Here is a 20,241-nt window from a genome sequence, read left to right on the forward strand (position 1 = left end):
GTCAAGAACCCACACGCTACCGGCCGGCTCTAGCCAGACCCGTTCAAGGACAGGCCCTCCTTCTGGTAACAATCCCATGATCTTAATACAACATTTAAACTATTGCACAATTCCTTTCTAATCATACATATTGTTTTATATCAGCTCATAAACCATTTTATATTTAGTCTCTGTCCCCTGCTTAATATAACCCGAACACGCCCTGTGTTTTTCCAGTTACTGTAACGGAAGCATAACATTCTCTCTTGTGGCTGTAACATAATGTCATTAGGCCACTCTCCCTGCCCTGGACATTGTATTGCTGGCTCTGGCCTTTCAAAAGAATGACACATTACTCTTGATCCCAGCTCCTCTTCACTCCGAGTATTTATTCTAACTATTATCCCTGCCTTGCATTTTAGTCTTTCATTGTCTTCAGACACCTTCTCTTCTGTCTGCAGGAATTTTTAGTCTTTTAAAAATATATATATTTTATTGATTTTTTCAGAGAGGAAGGGAGAGGGACTAAGAGTCAGAAACATTGATGAGAGAGAAACATCAATCAGCTGCCTCCTGCACACCCCCCACTGGGGATGTGCCTGCAACCAAAGTACATGCCCTTGACCAGAATCGAACCTGGGACCTTTCAGTCCACAGGCTGACGCTCTTATCCACTGAGCCAAACCGGTTTCAGTTGCTCATTCTTCTTGTTATTTTCCTCTCCTTGCCTCCCCCATTTCAACAGAAGGTCTCTTTTTAATGACTACCTATCAAGTCCACAGAGATTTCCCCCCAGGCCTTCCTGAGACTTTCCTCCCGAGCCATTAGGGACATCTTGTGCTCCTCAGCTTTCTCTGCCTCTTTTTTTTTTTTTTTTTTTTTTAAATATATTTTATTGATTTTTTTTTTTTACAGAGAGGAAGGGAGAGAGATAGAGAGCTAGAAACGTCGATGAGAGAGAAACATCGACCAGCTGCCTCTTGCACACCCCCTACCAGGAATGTGCCCACAACCAATGTACATGCCCTTGACCGGAATCGAACCTGGGACCTTTCAGTCCGTAGACCGATGCTCTACTACTAAGCCAAACCGGTTTCGGCTTTCTCTGCCTCTTTTATCAGCCCTCTTCAGCTTTTCCAAAATGAAGGCCTTTCTCACGGGCCTGTTCTCAGCCTTCTTCTCCTTCTCTCCTCTCTTCCCAGACACAGTCATCCACTCTCACAGCTTCAGCTAATCACTCTGTGCAAATGACTTCCTGATCTGTACTTTTAGCCCAACCTGTCTCCTCTCCCCAGCCTGAGCCTCACCTCCACCACCTCACCTCCACCACCCGTTATTAATTATGTATAAATACATAATAACAAACATTGTAGTTCATTATTAATTATGTATACAGGATATGGTAAACATTAAGTTCACATCGCTCCCTGTGCTGGCTCATCTCCTCACAGCCAACACCTTCAGTACCAAATGCTTCTTTCCTCCTACCCGGCCTCTCCAGCGGACTTCCCTTTAGCCTTGCCTATGTGGCCTCAAAACCTCTGAACCACTTTATATTCTTGTCTCTACTAATATTTCACCAGTTGATTTAACAACTGGAATGTGTCTCTTCTATTTTCAAGCCCACAGTTTTTTTGTATTCATTCATTCATTCATTCTTCACCCGAGGGCATGTTTTTATTGATTTTAGAGAGAGAGGAAGGGAGGGAGAGAAACATTGATGGGTTGCCTCCCATACACACACACCCTGATCAGGACTGAACCTGAAACCCAGACGTGTGTCCTGACCAGGAATCAAACCTGAAACCTTTTGGTGTATGGAATGATGCTCCACCCAACTGAGCCACCTGGCCAGGGCCCCACAGTTTTTATTTTTATTTATTATTATTATTATTTTTTGGTTAATCCTCACTGAGAGGGCAGGGCAGGGCGAGGTGAACTCCTGACTAGAACCCTGACTCCACTGTGGGGCAGGGCGAAGCTATCCTCCATTTTGTGTAACTGGACCCTAGCCCTCTCCCAACCAATCAGGGTCAGCCAAAGCAGTGACATCACCACTGGTGTAAAACCCCTGGACTTGTCGAATTTCGAGCTCTCGTCCACCATGCTGTCGGCGTGAGTGGGAGAGAGCCCATGTTAACGTGGAAGAAGCTCTTGTTAATTGCATCGGACTTGGCTCCCTGCTGGTCTTTGGGGATCACGGAATCTCGGTACAACACTTACCTGAGGATATTTTGTCCATTGGTTTTTTTAGAGAGAGTAGAAGGGATGGGGAGACACACACAGAGAGAAACACTGATGTGTGAGAGACACATCAATTGGTTGCCTCCTGCACACACCCTGACTTGCTAGCGATTGAGCCTGCAACGAGGTATGTGCCCTTGAACTGAATTGAACTGGGGATACTACAAGCTGACACTATCCACTGAGCCAAATCAGCCAGGGTTTCACAGTTTTTATTTAAAAAAAAAATTTTAAATATAAAGTTTGTATGTTCTTGTGTTAAAAATTCAAATAATATCAGTTGTATTAATCAGATGTTATAATATTATAATCAGATGTATTAATATATAGGGCAAACATATCAAACTCAAAGGCCAACATGGGCCAAATAAACAAGGTTTAAGTTTAAGTAGGCCTCAAAAAAACAAAAGCTTTAATTTTCATAGAAACGTAGGTTTATTTTGATGGATACATGCTGAATAAAAGGGGCTGAAATAAATGAGTAATCATTAACATAAAATAATAGAACATTTTAATAAAAATTAATATTTTTTCTTGAACATTAACTTACCAGACACTGAATAACTACCCAAATTAATGAATGTAACGCAAAGAAACCTATTTTTCTTGTTTTCCAAAAGCAAAATAGTTTCTGTTGTGCACACCAAACAAGTCAGTCCAAGATTAATGACATGGCAATCGGCTGTTAAAATATTCGCTGCTGGTATTAGTGGAGAGAAATACTAGTGTGCCTATGTGTAAGGCGCGTAAGAGAAATGAATGCAAAATGATTATAGTAATCAGCGAACATTGTAGTTCATTATTAATTATGTATACAGGATATGGTAAACATTAAGTTACAAAATTAAAAAACAAAACATTTTATTGATTTTTTACAGAGAGGAAGGGAGAGGGACAGAGAGTTAAAAACATCAATAAAAGAGAAACATCGATAAGCTGCCTCCTGCACACTCCCTACTGGGGATGTGCCCACAACCAAGGTATATGCCCTTGACCAAAATTGGACCTGGGATCCCTGAGTCTGCAGGCTGACTCTTTATCCACTGAGCCAAACCGGCCAGGGCAAGTTATGAAATTTTTATCAAAACATTATATTGGCTGGGCCACAAAAATATTTGTTGTGGGCCGCGAGTTTCACATGTTTGACATAGGGCATTCCTCTTCATAAAAGTGAACATTTCTCTTCATATATTTACCCTCCAAATTCTCTCCACACACTATTTCTTTTCCCAGTGGATAAACAAACTATGGTATATCCATTCAATGGAATACTAGTTAGCAATAGGAAGGAACAAGTTACTGATACATACAACAACTTGGGTGAATCTCAAAGACATTGTGCTAAGTAAAAGAAACCAGACACAAAGGAATACGTGCTGTATGATTCCATTTATATGAAACTGGGAAAGACAAAGCTATAGAAACAGAAATAAGACCAGTGGTGGCCAAAGATTGGGGGAGGGGCATGGGACTAGGCTGCAAGCTGGCACAGGGGAACTTTTAAGGGCAAAAATCAAAGTTCTATATCTTGAATATGGTGGTGGTTATAGGACTTCACACATATATCAAAACTCATTGAACTGTACACTTTTAAAAAAAGTAAATTTTATCTGATTGAATTATGGGACTGAATCTACCTACCTGAATTGAGCCTGACTGAAAAAAAAAAAAAAAGAAAAAGAAAGAAAGAAGCAAAAGCAAAAGCATATAGTACATATATATATATTTTGAAGTGGAATTTTCTGTACCAGATGGTGTGCTGATTTTAAATTTCAATATAAGGCCAAATTGTCCTCTAAAATGGCTATACCAATTTATACCTCTACCAGTACAATAGAAAAATGCCTATTTCCCCACAGTCTGGCACAAATGGGTATTATCAATTTTTAAAAAGTTCTGTCTGTCTGATGGTAAAAAATGATACTTTAGGCATGCACTGTGAAGATCCTGTCCAAATCGGTCTCTCTACTTGCAGTCTTTTTTCTCTCCAAATCACCTTATATATTGTTAATAGAGTAATCCTTCTTGTGCTTAGTTCTAATAATATCTCAAAAAATTGTTAATGTACCCCATTGCCTACAAAATGAAGTCCAGACCTTTAGTTAGATATTCGAGTCTTTATTCTATTCCCGCTTACCTTATCTCTCCGTCTACTACTGTCATCGCTTTTATTTACTTATTTATTTATTTATTTTAAAAATATATTTTATTGATTTTTGTACAGAGAGGAAGGGAGAGAGATAGAATGTTAGAAACATCAATGAGAGAGAGTCATCAATCAGCTGCCTCTTGCACACCCCCTACTTGGGATATGCCGGCAACCAAGGTACATGCCCTTGACCGGAATCGAATCCGGGGCCCTTCAGTCCCCAAGCCGACGCTCTATCCATTGAGCCAAACTGGTCCCGGCTGTCATCACTTTTAGTAGAAACGTTGGCTCAACTTCTAGCTTGAAGGTTCTTCCAGCTTTATTGTGATGTAATTGACATACAACGTTGTGTAAGCTTACGGCGTCCAGTGTTATGATTTGATACGTGTATATATTTGACACAATAAGGTTGGTTGACACCTCCTTCACCTCATATAATTACCATTCTGATGTTGTTGTCACGGTGAGAACTTTAAAACTCTACCCTCTGCCAAAACCGGTATGGCTCAGTAGATAGAGCGTCAGTCTGCGGACTGAAAGGTCCCAGGTTCGATTCCGGTCAAGGGCATGTACCTTGGTTACGGGCACATCCCCAGTAGGGGGTGTGCAAGAGGCAGCTGATCCATGATTCTCTCTCATCGATGTTTCTAACTCTCTATCCCTCTCTCTTCCTCTCTGTAAAAAATCAATAAAATATATATTTTTTTAAAACTCTATCCTCATAGCAATGTTCCAGTATATAACACAGTATTGTTCACTGTAGTCACCGTGCTGCACTTTAGATCCCCGGAACTTATTCATCTTAGAACTGGAAGTCTGTACCCTTTCACCAACATCCTCCCATGTCCCCCACTCCTTAGTCCCAGAAGACCACCACGCTGCTCTGTGTCCTTGAGTTTGATGCTTTTTATGTTAATCCTTTTAATGAAAAAACAACAACACACACACACATTAAAACTTGTAAAGAATTTTTGTGAGTTTATTTGAGCCAAACTATGGACATATGCCGGGAAGCAGAACCTCAATGAATTGAGATAATGCTCCGAAGAATGGCGGGTTACATTTCTATTTATACACTGCAATCAAAGGAGGGACATAGGTGGATTACATGAAATTCATTGGTGATGGATTAAGGAGGTGGAAGAAAGCAAAGCGGTGGGAAACCCCTGGGATTGGATATGATAGCCAAAACCGGTTTGGTTCAGCGGATAGAGAGTCAGTCGGCCTGTGGACTGAAAGGTCGCAGGTTCAATTCCGATCAATGGCATGTACCTTGGTTGCAGGCACATCCCCAGTAGAGGGTGTGCAAGAGGCAGCTGATGGATATTTCTCATCGATGTTTCCAACTCTCTATCCCTCTCTCTTCCTCTCTGTAAAAAATCAATAAAATATATTTTTAAAAAAGTATAATGATGACATATACTTAGGTGAAAGCAGGAACAATTAACATGATAAAGAAGGAATTTGAGGCATCTGTCCTGGCGCCCACCACATTTGGTTGTGCCCCAGGGGCTCCAGAAAAAGAGAAGTTACAAGTTACCTAGACATCTCATAGATATGTTATCTTAGAGGTAAAAAGGCAAATGGGCTCAGTAAAGATCTAAGTTGATCTTTGTCAGGTGAGATATCGGCCTAGAACGTGACTACCCACTATAACCTGCTTGTATTGATAGTTATTTAATTTTCAAAACACGGTTCCTCACCTGCAGTGTATGAGCTGGAGGCAAGGTCTGCAGAGCTGTCTGTACATGGTGGGGGGTCAGAGGAGATCAGTTGCTGAGAACTGGGACTGTTTATGATGCCGAGGCATAATAATAAAGGACACATTAGGAACAGCAACCAAAGCTATGCTTAACCTTTATTCTCAGTTCTCTTCCCTGAGAGGCACAGATAGGTGCTCCCAGAATGCCTCAGCCTTACTCTGAGAGGGGCTAGACGGGTGAGCTGCCAGGCTGGGTCTCCTAGGGGATACAGCCGGAATCCTTTGGTCAATGCAGATGATTCCCATTTTGTACTGCCCACCTTAGCTTCCCAGGAAGGAAGGTGGTGTGCCCACCTCGCACCTTTAGCATCCTGCCTAGTGCACTGCAACAGGACGCAAAGGTGCAAAACTGCCAATTCCACGTGGCAAGACCTTGAAGCCACCATCCTCCGAGTTAGGTGCCAGGCCCATGGCAGGTACTTGCCCAACGCCAACTCCCTTCTTCGCTCTCCTCCTTTCCTTGGGGAACCCTCACCCCCAAACGCTCATCCTTCAACATCCTCTCCACCTCCCACGAGCGCTGCTTTCCCTAAAAGGGCCTGGGTGAGTGCAGTTCCCCTTCAATTCTGTTCAACGGGGAGCTTTCCGAAGGCCTACTACGTGCGAGCTGTGCGGGCTTCCAGGAGGCAGAACCCCTAGACTGGAGAAAGGATGGGTCAAGCTGCGCGCTTTTCTCAGCCCCTCCACCGCCCGGCGGGCTCCTGGAGGGCGAGCCGGACCTCCTTTCTGCTTTGTCCCCTCGGCAGCCCCGGAGGCTGTCCGCCAGCGCCCGCGCCCGCTCCCACCTGCCGCCCCGCACGCCACCGAGCAGCGCGGAGCCGGGCGCCGGGGGAGGCGGAGGAGGAGGAGGAGAAGGAGAAAGAAGCCGCCGCGCCCGGCGGTCAGGTTTCCGGCTCCGACCCCTCCGGGCGGGCCTCCCTTCCTCGCTCTGGGCGCCCCCGGGGGCGGGGCACGCGGGGCCCCCCGGCGGCGGCGGCGGGGCCGGTGTGGGGTGCGGGTCCTGGAGGCGCCGGCTCCCCGCCCGGCCCAGGCCTCCGCGTCCTCCCGCGCCCCCTCCGGGAGGCGGGTCCGGGGGGAAGGACCGGCCCCCGCGCCGCGCAGCCCCGCGCACTCGCGCCCCGCGGCCCGCAGCAGGCGCCGGGCCGGCCGGGAGGGGGTGCTCGCCGCCCCGCGCCGGGCGCGTTGCCGGGCAGCGGCTGGAGCTCCAGGCTCCGGAGGGGGCGGAGCGCGGGCGGGCGTGCGGCTGGCGGCCCCTGTCCGTCCGCGGTTCCGGCCCGGCCCGCCCCCGCCTCGCCGGCCTCCCTGCGCGCCGGTGCGCGGCGCCCCGTCCCCGCCGCCGCCGCCGCCGCCTCCCGGGCCGGAGCGCCCAGCCGCGGGGCCGGGCCGGCGCCGGTCGGGACTGTGCCGGGGGCGAGGCGCGGCCATGGACCGGCAGCCCCGCGCCGGGGTCGCGCTGGTCCCGGGGCCGAGCGGCCACGGGCCTTCCGCCCGCCGCCGCCGCCGCCGCCCGGGGCTGCTGCTGCCCGGCCTCTGGCTGCTGCTGCTCGCCCGGCCCGCCTCGTGCGCCCCAGGTAAGCGCCGCGGGGACCCCGGGCCGCCGCCGCCACCCTGTCTCCTTTTCTTGCTGCTATTTTCAAAATCCTGCTTTCCCCGCCCAGACGCTTTTATTCTCCTCCACCGCTCCCTCCCTCGCCCCCCTGGATGGAGATTCTCTTCCATTCTTCCTGGGCCCAGCAGCCCCAGGCACGGGAGGGAAAGAAAGGGAGAGAGCCGGCGGATGGTGGCCCATCTTGCTCAGGATCTGCAAAGCTAATCCTGTTATATCCTCGGGGCTGAGGCGGGTCTGGTGGCTTCGTCTCCCGAATGTGCCTTTTCTTTTTTCTCTGCAAAATTCAGGCAGTGGGATCGTATGCGTGCGTGGCTGTGTCAAGGTGGTGTATCAGATGTGAGGGAGCACTTTATTGTCAGGCTGAAGGGGGACCCTGGGTGTGTGTGTGTGTGTGTGTGTGTGTGCTTTATAACGGTGTTGCATTACTCAGAGGAGCCCTGCGTCCCTCAGATACGGGGATCCTGGCGGTGTGATGTCCCTCCGTGCACCAGGACACAAAGAACATTCAAAGAACATCTCTTGGAAAGCGCCCTGGCCGCGGGTCTTTCCAGGGAACTAGCTATGGCTTTTACTTCTGCAAAGGCATGAGTACAATAGAGCGTGGAAACATTGTGATTTCCGAGTGTCAGGGCATGAAAGGAGTCAGGGTTGTTTTATTTTATTTATTTTTTTACATATAATAGATGCAGTTTACTGACGGCTCGTCAGCATGGAATTAAGAGGCATGATTTATGAAGGAGCGTGTGGGCGGGTTTTGTTGTTGAGGAAATGGTTTAATTCGTATTGCTCCTCTGAAATGTTTATTTGTCCACCCTGAGCGCACACACGGGATGGCCTGGAAACCATCCCTGAGCTGACAGGCTCTGAGCCCGTGGTTACCCCCCGGGCACTGACCCTTGACCACTTTGTGGGCAGAAAAGGGAAGGTGGCAGGAGCAGCCCTGGGTGGGCATGGAGCAGGGACAGAAAGCCATGGGAGCGTCGCCAAGTCCTCCCTTCTCCCGGGAGGATGGCTGGAACGGGACACGTTTGAAGGTGTCCCCAGGACCTCACCGTTGGGACCATCAGCAGCACCGCGTAGGCGATGGTCCAGTAGAAGCCCAGGAAGAGACTTCGGGGATCCGAGGAGAGAACCGCTCCTTTCACTAAGAAGGAAGCTGACCTGAGAAGTGACTTGCTCAAGGTCATGGGCTACTTTGTGCCTAGTCATCACCTGTCAGTCACCCTGCCGCCCTGACCCGCAGACCCGTCCGCACCTGAGGTCTCCGTAAAGGTTTCCCGCAGCGGGTGGAACCTGCCGCAGAGAGCCACACCAGAGCCCGGTGACAAAACGGGTCTCTCCCCAGCCGGATACCCAAGGTGCCAACAACCGTGCCGAACACCGCACCTCAGGTCTCCTCCCTGCTCCCTGCAGGCTCCGCCCCGGTGTCCATGTGCCCGGAGAGGACCAGAGACCCGGCTTTCTGGGAGAAGAGATGTTCATGAAGACTGCCCCTGTTTTGAGTCAACAAGGAAGCCCATCTCATACTAATGGATTCATCAGCTGCGGGGCAGGCAGACTAATGATTTCCATTTACCGAGCGCTGCCTGTGTGCCCGGTGCTGTATTTTATTCACAAGACCCAATCTCCTTGTGGGTTAGGCACCATGGTCCCCATTTTACAGATAGGGAAACTAAGGCTGCTGGCCTTTAGGTGAGTTTGACTCCAAACTCCACGCAGGTCACCTCCGCACAGCTTCCCCAGGCGCCTGTGGCCAAATGGATATTTCGTGGATGTGGAGAGCGTCAGTAATTGTCTAATCAGTCTGATGTCCATAGTGGAGCTGTTTGTTTGGTCCCTCCATAACTTTCTCTTCGTTAGAAGTCCATTCCCGTTTCCCCTCAACCCCCAATGCAAATCCAGACCCCCGTTTCATTGCACTTCACAGGTGTTGCGTATATATATATATATATATATATATATATATATATATTTTTTTTTTTTACAAACTGAAGGCAAGACCCTCCAGCAGCAAAAAGCTTAGGACTTGCCTTATTCGGGTGGTTTGACCCCGGCCAAAGCTGCAGTGTCTCCTTGGTGTGCCTGTGTGCAACCTGGAGACATGGAATGAATGCTGTGTCCACTCCAGAGCTGACATCTCGGGAGCAGAGACTTCCTCCTTCCACTCGCCTGCGCCTTGGCCTCGTCTGTTTGGCGCAGCTGCTTCCAGACCGGGTCATAGACTAGGAAGCAGCTGTCCTCAAGGATCCAGTTGGAAACGCAAAGCTGTGCACAAGCAAGATTGCATTTCAGTTGTTCGGTCCTGGTCTCCTCTCTGTGCCATGAGGACCCTCTCTCTGGCTGTGAGTCCCGAGTGTTGTATTTTCCCCCTCAGAGTGGGCAGGGAGGAGGCTTTGCTGAGCTCCGGCATGGCGGTTCTCTTTCTGAAGAGTAAGTGGGATTAGTCAGGAAATGGTGCGTCTCCATCCTGATTTGGATTTCCCAGGTGCGACACCAGCCCCTCCCTCCTGTGGCTCGGAAAACTACCTCCTCCTCCTCCGGGAGGTTTCTCTTTCTTTGTTAACTTCTGTTAAAGGGAGTCCGCCTTCCAGCGGGTCTCCTAATTTCAGTCTCTGTTTAAATGTCTATGTTTTATCGATGTCTGGCCTATTTCCATTTCATTCAGCATCCTGAGTGTGCCCTTTTGGTTTGTTTAAACATACGTTTGGTCTTGACTGCACTGTTGGTGGAAACCATTTGTAATACTTTGGGCTTGCTTTTGAATATTGTGCTTTTTAGGAGCTTCTACATCCACAACGTAAAAGGAAAGAATCGTGAACGTTTTTTTTTCATCGAATTCAGGGATAAGTCTTTCTCAAAATAGTAGTTATTGTGAAACTGATAACTTTGCAAATTACTTTGCAATTTAAAAATTACTGGAAGGTAGAGAAAACAGGTACCCACACTCCTACAACCCACAGATAACACTGAAAATAGTTTTGCCTTTTCTTTGTTAACATTAAAAAAAAGAAAATTGAATTTACCTTTTTTTCACTTAATAATTGACTTAAGCATTTCCTTGTTCACAATTTTCCATTCTAATAATTACTTAATTATTCATTTACTATTTCCAGCATTTTTTGGCTGCTATAAACAATGCTGTGATGAATAGCTATGTGGTAATAGTAATTGTCTATATTTCTTTGTGGGTTTTTTTTTTTTTTAAGTTTACATTTCTAGAAGGGAATTAGGATGTAACATAAATCTAAGGCCCACCAGGCTGGATCTTTGCATGTGTTGGTCAGTGTGGTGAGTGCCTTACAGGTGCTCAGTAAGTGGCTGTTGAGTGAACTACAATTTTTTATGAAGCTGCAATGCTAAAATAAAGCCTAGCAGTTTATGTGGTAGCCTGATTCACATCATCACTAGGATTGAATATTATTTTAAAAGTCCATGATAAATAAATACATTGTTTCAATTTCTTATTACTTAAGAATTGAATATTTTTGTTTATTTTGTACTTGTTTTTCCATTATTTTTTAAAATGTTTTTGGTCAGAGAATTACATATCTAAACATGTAATTACATATTTACTTGTGGAATTACATATTTATTTATTTATTAAATATATTATATTGATATCAGAGAGGAAGGGAAAGGGAGAGAGAGAGAGAGAAACATCAATGATTAGAAAGAATCATTGATTGGCTGCCTCCTGCAAGCCCTCTACTGGGGATTGAATCCACAACCTGGGCATGTGCTCTTAACTGGAATTGAACCCCAGACCCTTTGGTCTGCAGGCTGAAGCTCTATCCACTGAGCCAAACCTGCTAGGGCTGAAATTACATTTTTAAACCTTTCTGTATACGGATAGCAACCATTTTTGTCCTGTGTGTTAATAGTTTCCCCTTCTAATGGAGTTTTAGAAATTTTTTAATGTAATTTTGAAATTTAGAAGTTTTTGATTCTTTTGTTTAGCAAAATTGGCCATTTTGCTTTTCTTTTTGTATTTTTTTCCATTTCATTTATACTTATGGTAGGATACATTTTTATCTTACATGATGTGCTATTTTATTAACTGTTTCAAGGCGAATATTTGTTACTAGGGGGCTAGTGCACGAATTCGTGCACCTTGAAAGGAACTGTGGGTCGTGAGGCTGAGGTGGGCACAGGGGCGGGTCTTGGCCCATCCTTGTGCCCCCACCCGGCCCCTCCCGCCGAGGCTCCAGGTCCCCTGTCTGCCAGCAGCCCTGTTTCCACCACCGCCGCTCCCACACGCTGACAGGGCTGATCCCACTCGAACGGAGAGATTGGGGCTGGTGCCAGCAGTGGCTGCAAGCAGTGGCTGCTGCCCCCATCACCCCTTAGGAGCAGGGGAGGTAGAGAAGCCCTCAGGGGTGATCAGGGCCAGCAGCTGTCGCTTGTACCCACTGATGGCGCCAAGCGATCGGGACCAGCGCTGGGCCCCGGCAGTGGGTGTGAGAGGTGGTCTGGTGCCGGCAGCAGGTGCAAGCGCCAGGTGAGACTGGCACACAGGAGCAAAGAATTTTCAGTAACCATCAGAGGTTCGCCTGGATGACAGCGACCAGTGCCCTGCCTTGGTCTGGCGCCCCTGCTCACTTGCTCCACCAACCTGCCATGGCCAACGCCCACCATGTTCCGTGCTCTGCTACCTGCTGCCAATGCCTGCCATATTCCACACGCACCCCCTGGTGGTCAGCACACGTCATAGCAATTGGTTCAGTTTTTCTGCCATTCCATCTATTTGCATATTAGGGTTTTATATACACTGAGTGGCCAGATTATTCTGATCTCTGAACGCATGGTAATATGGCCACTCAGTGTATATCCTATATAATAAAAGGCTAATATGCAAATTGTCCCCTCGACCAGGAGTTCGACCAGGAGTTCGACCAGCAGGCAGGCTGGCCAGCTGCCCATGTCCCCTCCCCCTGGCCAGACTGGCTGGACCCCACCCATACACGAATTCATGCACTGGGTCTCTAACACACACTCACACTCTGAGTGGCCAGATTGTCATTCATTCAGAGATCATAATAATCTGGCCACTCAGTGTATATAGATACTTTTTGAGTGGATTAGTATCCTTTAAATAAAAAGTAAGATAAATGTTTCAAAAGTGTGACCCCTCCACCTTCTGCATCAATAACACGAGGATGGGGGCAGGGAGGGTTGCTTGTGAAGAACTTAGGTCTCTGGGAGTCTCATTTTTAACAAGTTCAGGGCAGATTTTTTAAGGCACTTTAAACTTTGGAACTACTGATCCAGATACTATAAAATCCAGGAACTGAAAATTTCCTAGCATTTTGGGGGTATGAGCACTTAAAAATGTTGCCATTGTCTTCCTACTGTTAGAACCGTTGATTTAAGATCGTGACTTTTTTTTTTTTTTTTTTTTTTTTTTTTTGTTCTATCTAGTTTGCTTGGTTTTCTTTGGGTTTTGAGTCAAAGGACATAGAGGACTTCATTTCAAATTCTCACGCCCGTTCCCTTGGGAACAGCTGTTTGCAGTCTTTGTCAGGAAATACCTCACTTAATCCGAACACAGAAGCCAGCCTGGCTGTTGTTCAGAGTCTCCTGGGACCCGGGAGCCACAGGTTTTCTCCCAGTGCCCGGGGTGCTGGGGGCAACCAGCTAATTACTGTAATTATATTCGCACTAGGTTGATTTTCCCAGATAGGAAGAGGCTGCTCTAACTGATCTAACTTGTTGCCAGGCTGTGGACACCCACCTTTCATCAGCACCCGGTGACAGGATTTCTCCTTCACACACACCCAGGCGGCAGCATTTGCTGGAAAGCACAGGGAACTGTGAGCTGGCAAACCCGCCTGTGCTCTTTTCTGCTGCTAATTGGCTGATAACTGGCTGTGTGTGTGTGTGGGCAAGCTACCTCGTCCCAGGTTTCCTCAATCGGTGTAAGGTGGGTCGCTCTGATGATCTCTGAGGTCTCATTCAGCCCTTCCATTTCAAGCCCACCTTCCGACCCCCTTGAAATATGATGCTTATAGGTTGTAATTGTCCGTTGAATGTTTGTGAGTGTTGCCATCTCACTGTCCTATAGATGTCCTAGTCCAGGGACCTGCAGAAAGCAGTTTGCTCACCATTGCATTCAATCCTTCTTTCTCATACACCCTCCTCACCACTTCCCTCCTGCAGCCACACCCCCAGGACTCCGACTCTGCTCTCAATCTTCCTCTTTGTCTCTTCCCCACTCCCCCTCATCTCCACCCCACCGCCCCAATCTTGCTTGGTAATGCTCTAGGTAGGCTACTGCTGTGGCATGCAGCTTCAGGCACTGCTTCTCCTCGTTGGTGAAAATCTCACCTTGTCACTCAAAGTGTGATACTGCAGCATCATCGCCATCTGGGAGCTTGTTATAGAAATGCAGAATCTCAGGCCCTGCTCCAGACCTTCAGAATCTGCATTTCATAAGGCCCTCAGGTGATCTCTCTCTCTCTCACACACACACATTCACACACACACACACACACACACACACACACACACTTGAAGTTTGAGAAGCACTGGGCTAAGAGGTAATGCCTCCCGTTCTAACCTTCTGGGCGTGAGTGGTGTTGGCTTGCTGGGGCCTGAGTCAGCCCAGACTACTCTGGAGCCAGTCCAGATCTTCAGGGACCTTTTTAAAAAAATATTTTTTATTGATTTTTTTTACAGAGAGGAAGGGAGGGAGATAGAGAGCTAGAAACATCAATGAGAGAGGAGCACCGACCAGCTGCCCTTGACCGGAATCGAACCTGGGACCTTTCAGTCCGCAGACCGACACTCTATCCACTGAGCCAAACCAGTTAGGGCTCTTCAGGGACCTTGAGATACACCTGCCTTTGGCGTTTACTGAATCTACGTGAATTGTGTACAAGAGCCCTATTGACCAGGCAATTTTAGAAAAAATGGTTTGGGGGAGAGAAGATGGCGACTGGCAAGAAGGCCGGGGTGGGGTAGGGTAGGAGGAGAATATGTGAGAGAGTGAAGGAGTGATAGAAGAGTGTGTGGACGTGGTGTGTGTGTGTGTGTGTGTGAGAAAGAGAGAGAGAGAGAGCAAGCTAGGGACAGTGAGATCCTGCAGAACAAAATGGTTTTCTAGACCTGCCCTGATTCATAACCCATTCATTCATTATCATACTGAAATACTACCATAGCAGTTGGTAAATAGCTGCTCTATGGCATCCCCATCTGCCCAAGTTTCTTGGGTTTACATGCCTTCCCCCGGGATTCTTTTCCTGATTCTTCCTCCTAGGATGTCCCCCCCCCCCCCCCAACTTCCCAAGATCCCGCTACTGAAGGGTTAATGCTCAGCTGGCAGGAACCTCAGGCCTCTGCTTTGGAATAGCAGCCCTTCCAGTTGGTCAGTGCACATGCCTGTTGTATATTGTATTGGTTATCACCAGTGCCTTTCCCCTCCCTCCCTCCCAGATCCAGCACTTTTAAAAAAAAGTGTGTTAAATGGATGCATCTGATGGTAGTTGAAGTCCTAGACCTGGAAGACCTACTGAGGGAGTGCATGTAGTTGGGAGAGAAGAAGGAGGAGGAGGAGGAGGACGGAGGCCCAGGAAACGGACCTTCAGGGTATAGGAGAAGAGAAGGAGGAGCCCACAAAGGACACTGGCCTGAGAAAGCAGTGTCCTGGAAACCATGGGCGGGGAGGGTTTTTATGTAGGTGGTTGTCACCTCATGTCCAACTTTCAGGCGGGGCCTGAGATTCTGCATTTCTATAACAAGCTCCCAGATGACGATGATGCTGCAGTATCACACTTTGAGTGACAAGGTGAGATTTTCACCAACGAGGAGAAGCAGTGCCTGAAGCTGCATGCCACAGCAGTAGCCTACCTAGAGCATTACCAAGCAAGATTGGGGCGGTGGGGTGGAGGTGGGGAGAGGGGGGGAGAGACAAAGAGGAAGATTGAGAGCAAAGTCGGAGTCCTGGGGGTGCGGCTGCAGGAGGGGAGAGGAGAGGAGGGTGTATGAGAAAGAAGGATTGAATGCAGTGGTGAGTAAACTGCTTTCTGCAGGTCCCTGGACTGCATGGAACTGCTTCTCAGAGGATGGTGTGAGGGCCACTCATCAGCATCACCCGGAATCAAACCCAGGACCTTTCAGTCCGCAGGCCTACGCTCTATCCACTGAGCCAAAACTGGTTAGGGCTTCCCTGGGATTCTTGTTAAAATCCTGCACTCATGGTCAAGCTAGACCTACTGAATTAGGGCAGTGGTCGGCAAACTCAGTCAACAGAGCCGCAGTTTGCTGACCGCTGAATTAGGGGATGCCGGAGGTTTTGTAGTTTCAAAATGTTCAGTAAGCTCCTCAAGTGATTGTCATGCTTGGTGAGGTGTTGTGACCCCTGTTACTTAAAGGTGGCATGGGGTTGATGGAGGTTTTAGAAACAGGCTTTAGATTTGATCATGCTTATAGGCTTCAAGGAAGAGTCAGTAAAGATGTAGCTGTTGGCAATTTAAGAAAGAGCAGAAGTAATTGAAGGATAATTCACCCAAAGTGAGGATGTTTGTGTGGGCAGGCCGGGCTGACCACACGCTGGACTGGGGAGAGAGAACACTGGGAGAAGGAATTGGAGGGGCTGGTGGGAGGTGGGGAGTGAAGGCTGAGGCGACGGGAGAAATTGTGCTGATGCCAGTGCACCTGCGCTGTGATCTTGTCCTGCAGCATCTGACGTTGCAAATGAGGCCAGGGACAGGCAGGCCATTGGCTGAGTCAGGTGGGGAATCCTAGGCAGGTGTGGGGAAGAGCCGAGGGGAACAGAGGGATCTGACAAGACGTGGCCTGGATGCTGCAGTGTGGACGCGGCTGGGTGAGGGAGGGCCAGGAGCAGTGGAGGAGCAGTGAGGGGGAGGGCTTGGCCTTGTTGGCATTTAAGGTTTCAGAATGCATCAACTCCGGGCTTGGTCTCAGTTAACGACCCAGGGCAGGTCCCTGTGGGAAGCAGTCGCTGTAGTGAAATGTGGGGGAAAGAAAGCCGTTGGGTGAATAATCTGTGGATGTCGGATTTGCCACGAGTGAGGCGGAAAGGACTGTGCGTGGGACTCCAGATCCTCAGGGAGTGGAGGGAAGTGACCCGGAGGCTTCTCGTGTAGGGGGAGAAATATGTCTGCCTTCTGTTCACTTTCCTCTGCTATCCCACTGCCCCATGCTCATTCAAGCCCCCACCATCTTCCCTCCAGTTCCTGACTCGGCCTCCACTTCTGCTCTTGCTCCATCCACCTCATCCTCCACCTTCAGCTGGAGGATCCTTCTAGAAACACATCTGTTTCCGTCACTTCCTTCTTGCTTAAACACCTGTGCTGGCTGCCCGTGGTTTTCTTGGTGCTCCCAGTCTGAGTCCACAGCCTGTGTGTGCCCTCAGCTACTGGGTTTGTGGGGATCTGATGTAGGGGCTTGTGAGAAGATGCCCGCTAGGTACAGACTATTCACAATGTTGGTGTTGCGGAAACCGATTTGGCTCAGTGGATAGAGTGTCAGCCTGCGGACTGAAGGGTCCCAGGTTCGATTCCGGTTGGGGGCATGTACCTTGGTTGCGGGCGCATCCCCAGTAGGGGGGTGTGCAGGAGGCAGCTGATCGATGTTTCTCTCTCAACGACACTTCTACCCGTATTTTCCAGCGTATAAGACGAACCTCTAATTTTACAGTTAAAACATAGGTTTAGGCCTATATTCGCTGTATAACACTACACCCCACTTCAAAGAAAAGACTTACTTTGCCGTCAAGATCTGCAGGTAAGGAGAATCCAAGATGGCTGCTCGGGTAGGCAACTAGCCGCGGCCGCACACAACAATTTTAATAAAATACAACTAAAATATAAAATGGACATTACCCAGAACTACAGGAAAGTCGACTGACTGGAAATCCTACAACAAGAAGCAAGGAGAAAACCAGAAGGAAGCACGGAGGAGCTGTAAAAGCCTAAGGTACGGAGACACGCGGCGCGCGCAGAGAGGACGGAGCCGGAGAGGAGGGAGGCCGAGTGCCTGGCGGGCGTTCCCAAGCGGGAAGGAGATAAACACTCCGACTGTGCTGGGCCCCCGACTGCTCTGAACCCCAGTTCTGGGCCAGACCCCGGGGCCTCAGGCTCAGCCATAGGGAGCTGGGCTATAAGTCGGAACCCCGGGGTAGCGGAGAAAGGAGGTCCCGGAGGCGCACTCACTGCCCCCAGAGAAGGGCCGGCCGGCTGTGCCGCGGGATTGCCCTGACGGGAAGGAGACTGGGGCTCCAGACTGCTGTGAACGCCACCTCCAACTCCACTTCCAACTGAACTGAACCCCAATACCGGGCTCATTGGGGGAGAGCATAGACTGTTTGGCAGCAGGCGAAAATCGAGGGCACCTTTCTCTCAGAGGCGCCGACAGCGAGCACTGAAGGACCCGCATAGGGCGGGGCTGACGGAAGCCAAAGCTGCAGGCTCCACCCTGAAACCCCGTCCCATCTGTAACTGTGAAATGCGACAACAAAATAGATCACAAACGAAAGAAATGGAGGACAAAAAGCGTCTGGATATAGAGTTCAAATCTACGCTTATAAGGTTTTTCAAGAATTTCCTAGAAAAGATGGATAAGGCCTATGAGGATATGAAAAGAGATCAACTAGAATTAATAAGGAGTCAACAAGAAATGATAAGGGATCAACAAGAAATAAAGAATACATTGTCTGAAATAAAAATATTCTACAGAGTCCTAAAAACAGAAGGGAAGATCGCAAGAATCAAGTCAAAGATTTGGAACATAAAGAGCCAGAAGACACTCCTCCACAGAAGCTAGAAGGCAAGAGAATCCAGAAAATTGAAGATAATGTAAGAAACCTCTGGGACAACTTCAAGCGAACCAACATCAGAATTATGGGGGTTCCAGAAGATGAGAGAGAGCAAGATATCGAAAACATACTGAAAGAAATAGTGACAGAAAACTTCCCCCACCTGGTGAAAGAATTTGACTTACAAGTCCAGGAAGCGCACAGAACTCCAAACAAAAGGAATCCAAAGAGGACCACACCGAGACACATCATTATTAAAATTCCAAGAGCAAAAGATAAAGAGAGAATATTAAAAGAAGCAAGAGCAAAGCAGGTAGTTACCTATAAAGGAGCAACTATACGATTGTCAGCTGATTTTTCAACAGAAACCATGCAGGCCAGAAGGGAATGGCAAGAAATATTCAAGGTGATGAATAGCAAGAACCTACAGCCAAAAATAAGCTACCCAGCAAAGCTATCACTCAGAATCGAAGGCCAGATAAAGAGCTTCACTAATAAAAAAAAGCTAAAGGAGTTCATCACCACCAAACCAGAATTAGATGAATTGCTGAAGGGGGTTCTTTCAGATGAGAAAGTAAACAAAGATAAAAATTATGAACAACAAATACGTAATTATCAACAAGTGAATCTAAAAACCAAGGAAATTAAAAAAATCTGATGAACAATATTAACTGTTGAATATAATAGAATCAGAGGTATGGAAGGGGAGTGAACTGACGATTCTTGGGGAAAAGGGGAGAGGGGGGCGTGGGAAGAGACTGAACATAAACTGTGCACCTATGGATGAGGACAATGGGGAGAGGGGAAAGGGCCGAGGGTGGGGTGGGAACCTGGTGGAGGAGAGCAATGGTGGGGGGAAGGAACATTTGTAATAATATGAAAAATAAAAACTTATTAAAAAAAATAAAATAAAATAGAAACATCAAAAAAAAAATAAATAAACTAAAAAAAAAAAAAAAAGATCTGCAGGTAATTTTTGTGCAGTTTTGGTCTTTTGCCCCCGATTTTCGGTTGACTTTTTTTCGTTTAAAAAGTCGTCTTATACGCCGGAAAATACTGTCCCTCTCCCTTCCTCTCTGTAAAAAATAAATCAATAAAATATATTAAAAAAAAAAACCACCCAAAAAAACAAAATGTTGGTGCTGACAGGGACCACAGAGAGAGGAAGTGATGTGACTTGAAGACTGAGTTTGCCCTCCTGTGATCCAGGGCCAGCAGCAGAGCAGACATCACCCGGGGTGTAATTTTCTGGGCCGCACAGCCTCTGTCAGAGGGCCAGCTCTGCTTCGGGAGGTGCAGTGTTTGTTCCCGCGTGAAATAAGGCGGTGACTGTTCCGTGTTCCTCTGGGCCACATGTTATAGCCATGGAGAGACTTTTTATACGTAGTATCTCAGTATCACAGCAGCACTTGTTAAAATGATACCTGTCCGCTTACACATTCCCCAGCCTCTCAAACCCACACTGGACATGGCTCGATAATTCATTAGAAAGATCTCTTTCACACACTCTATACACACACACACACACACACACACACACACACACGCCTCTTCTGTTTGTCTTTAACTTTTTAGTTAAGCTTGTGGGCTAGTGAAATACGGGAACTAAAATGAAATAGTTTTTTTCTTTGAATTGTTGAAGAAAAGGGAAATAGAAACCTATTTGGATTACTATATGTTTAACCCGAGAATGACTCATAAAAATTAACCAGGTAGCTATATAG

The 20,241-nt window shown here is 47.7% G+C and overlaps 1 protein-coding gene across 2 annotated transcripts in view; it reads left to right on the forward strand.

Annotated features, from left to right (window-relative positions):
* Positions 1-20,241, forward strand: part of LOC311629004 (zinc finger CCCH-type antiviral protein 1-like) — a 154,310-nt gene that overhangs the window by 24,874 nt on the left and 109,195 nt on the right. Inside the window, exon 1 of one of the 2 annotated variants that reach the window (XM_084896724.1) lies at positions 7,405-7,705. The exons of the other annotated variant lie outside the window; for it this stretch is intronic. Within the exon in view, the coding sequence (XP_084752850.1) occupies positions 7,558-7,705 (148 nt within the window). The 5' untranslated portion in view covers positions 7,405-7,557. Of the gene's footprint in view, positions 1-7,404; positions 7,706-20,241 lie in introns of those variants that run through there. 2 annotated transcript variants of the gene reach the window in all.

This window comes from Pipistrellus hanaki (genome assembly GCF_964339955.1).
Source record: "Pipistrellus hanaki genome assembly, chromosome: 10".
Taxonomy (NCBI): domain Eukaryota; kingdom Metazoa; phylum Chordata; class Mammalia; order Chiroptera; family Vespertilionidae; genus Pipistrellus; species Pipistrellus hanaki.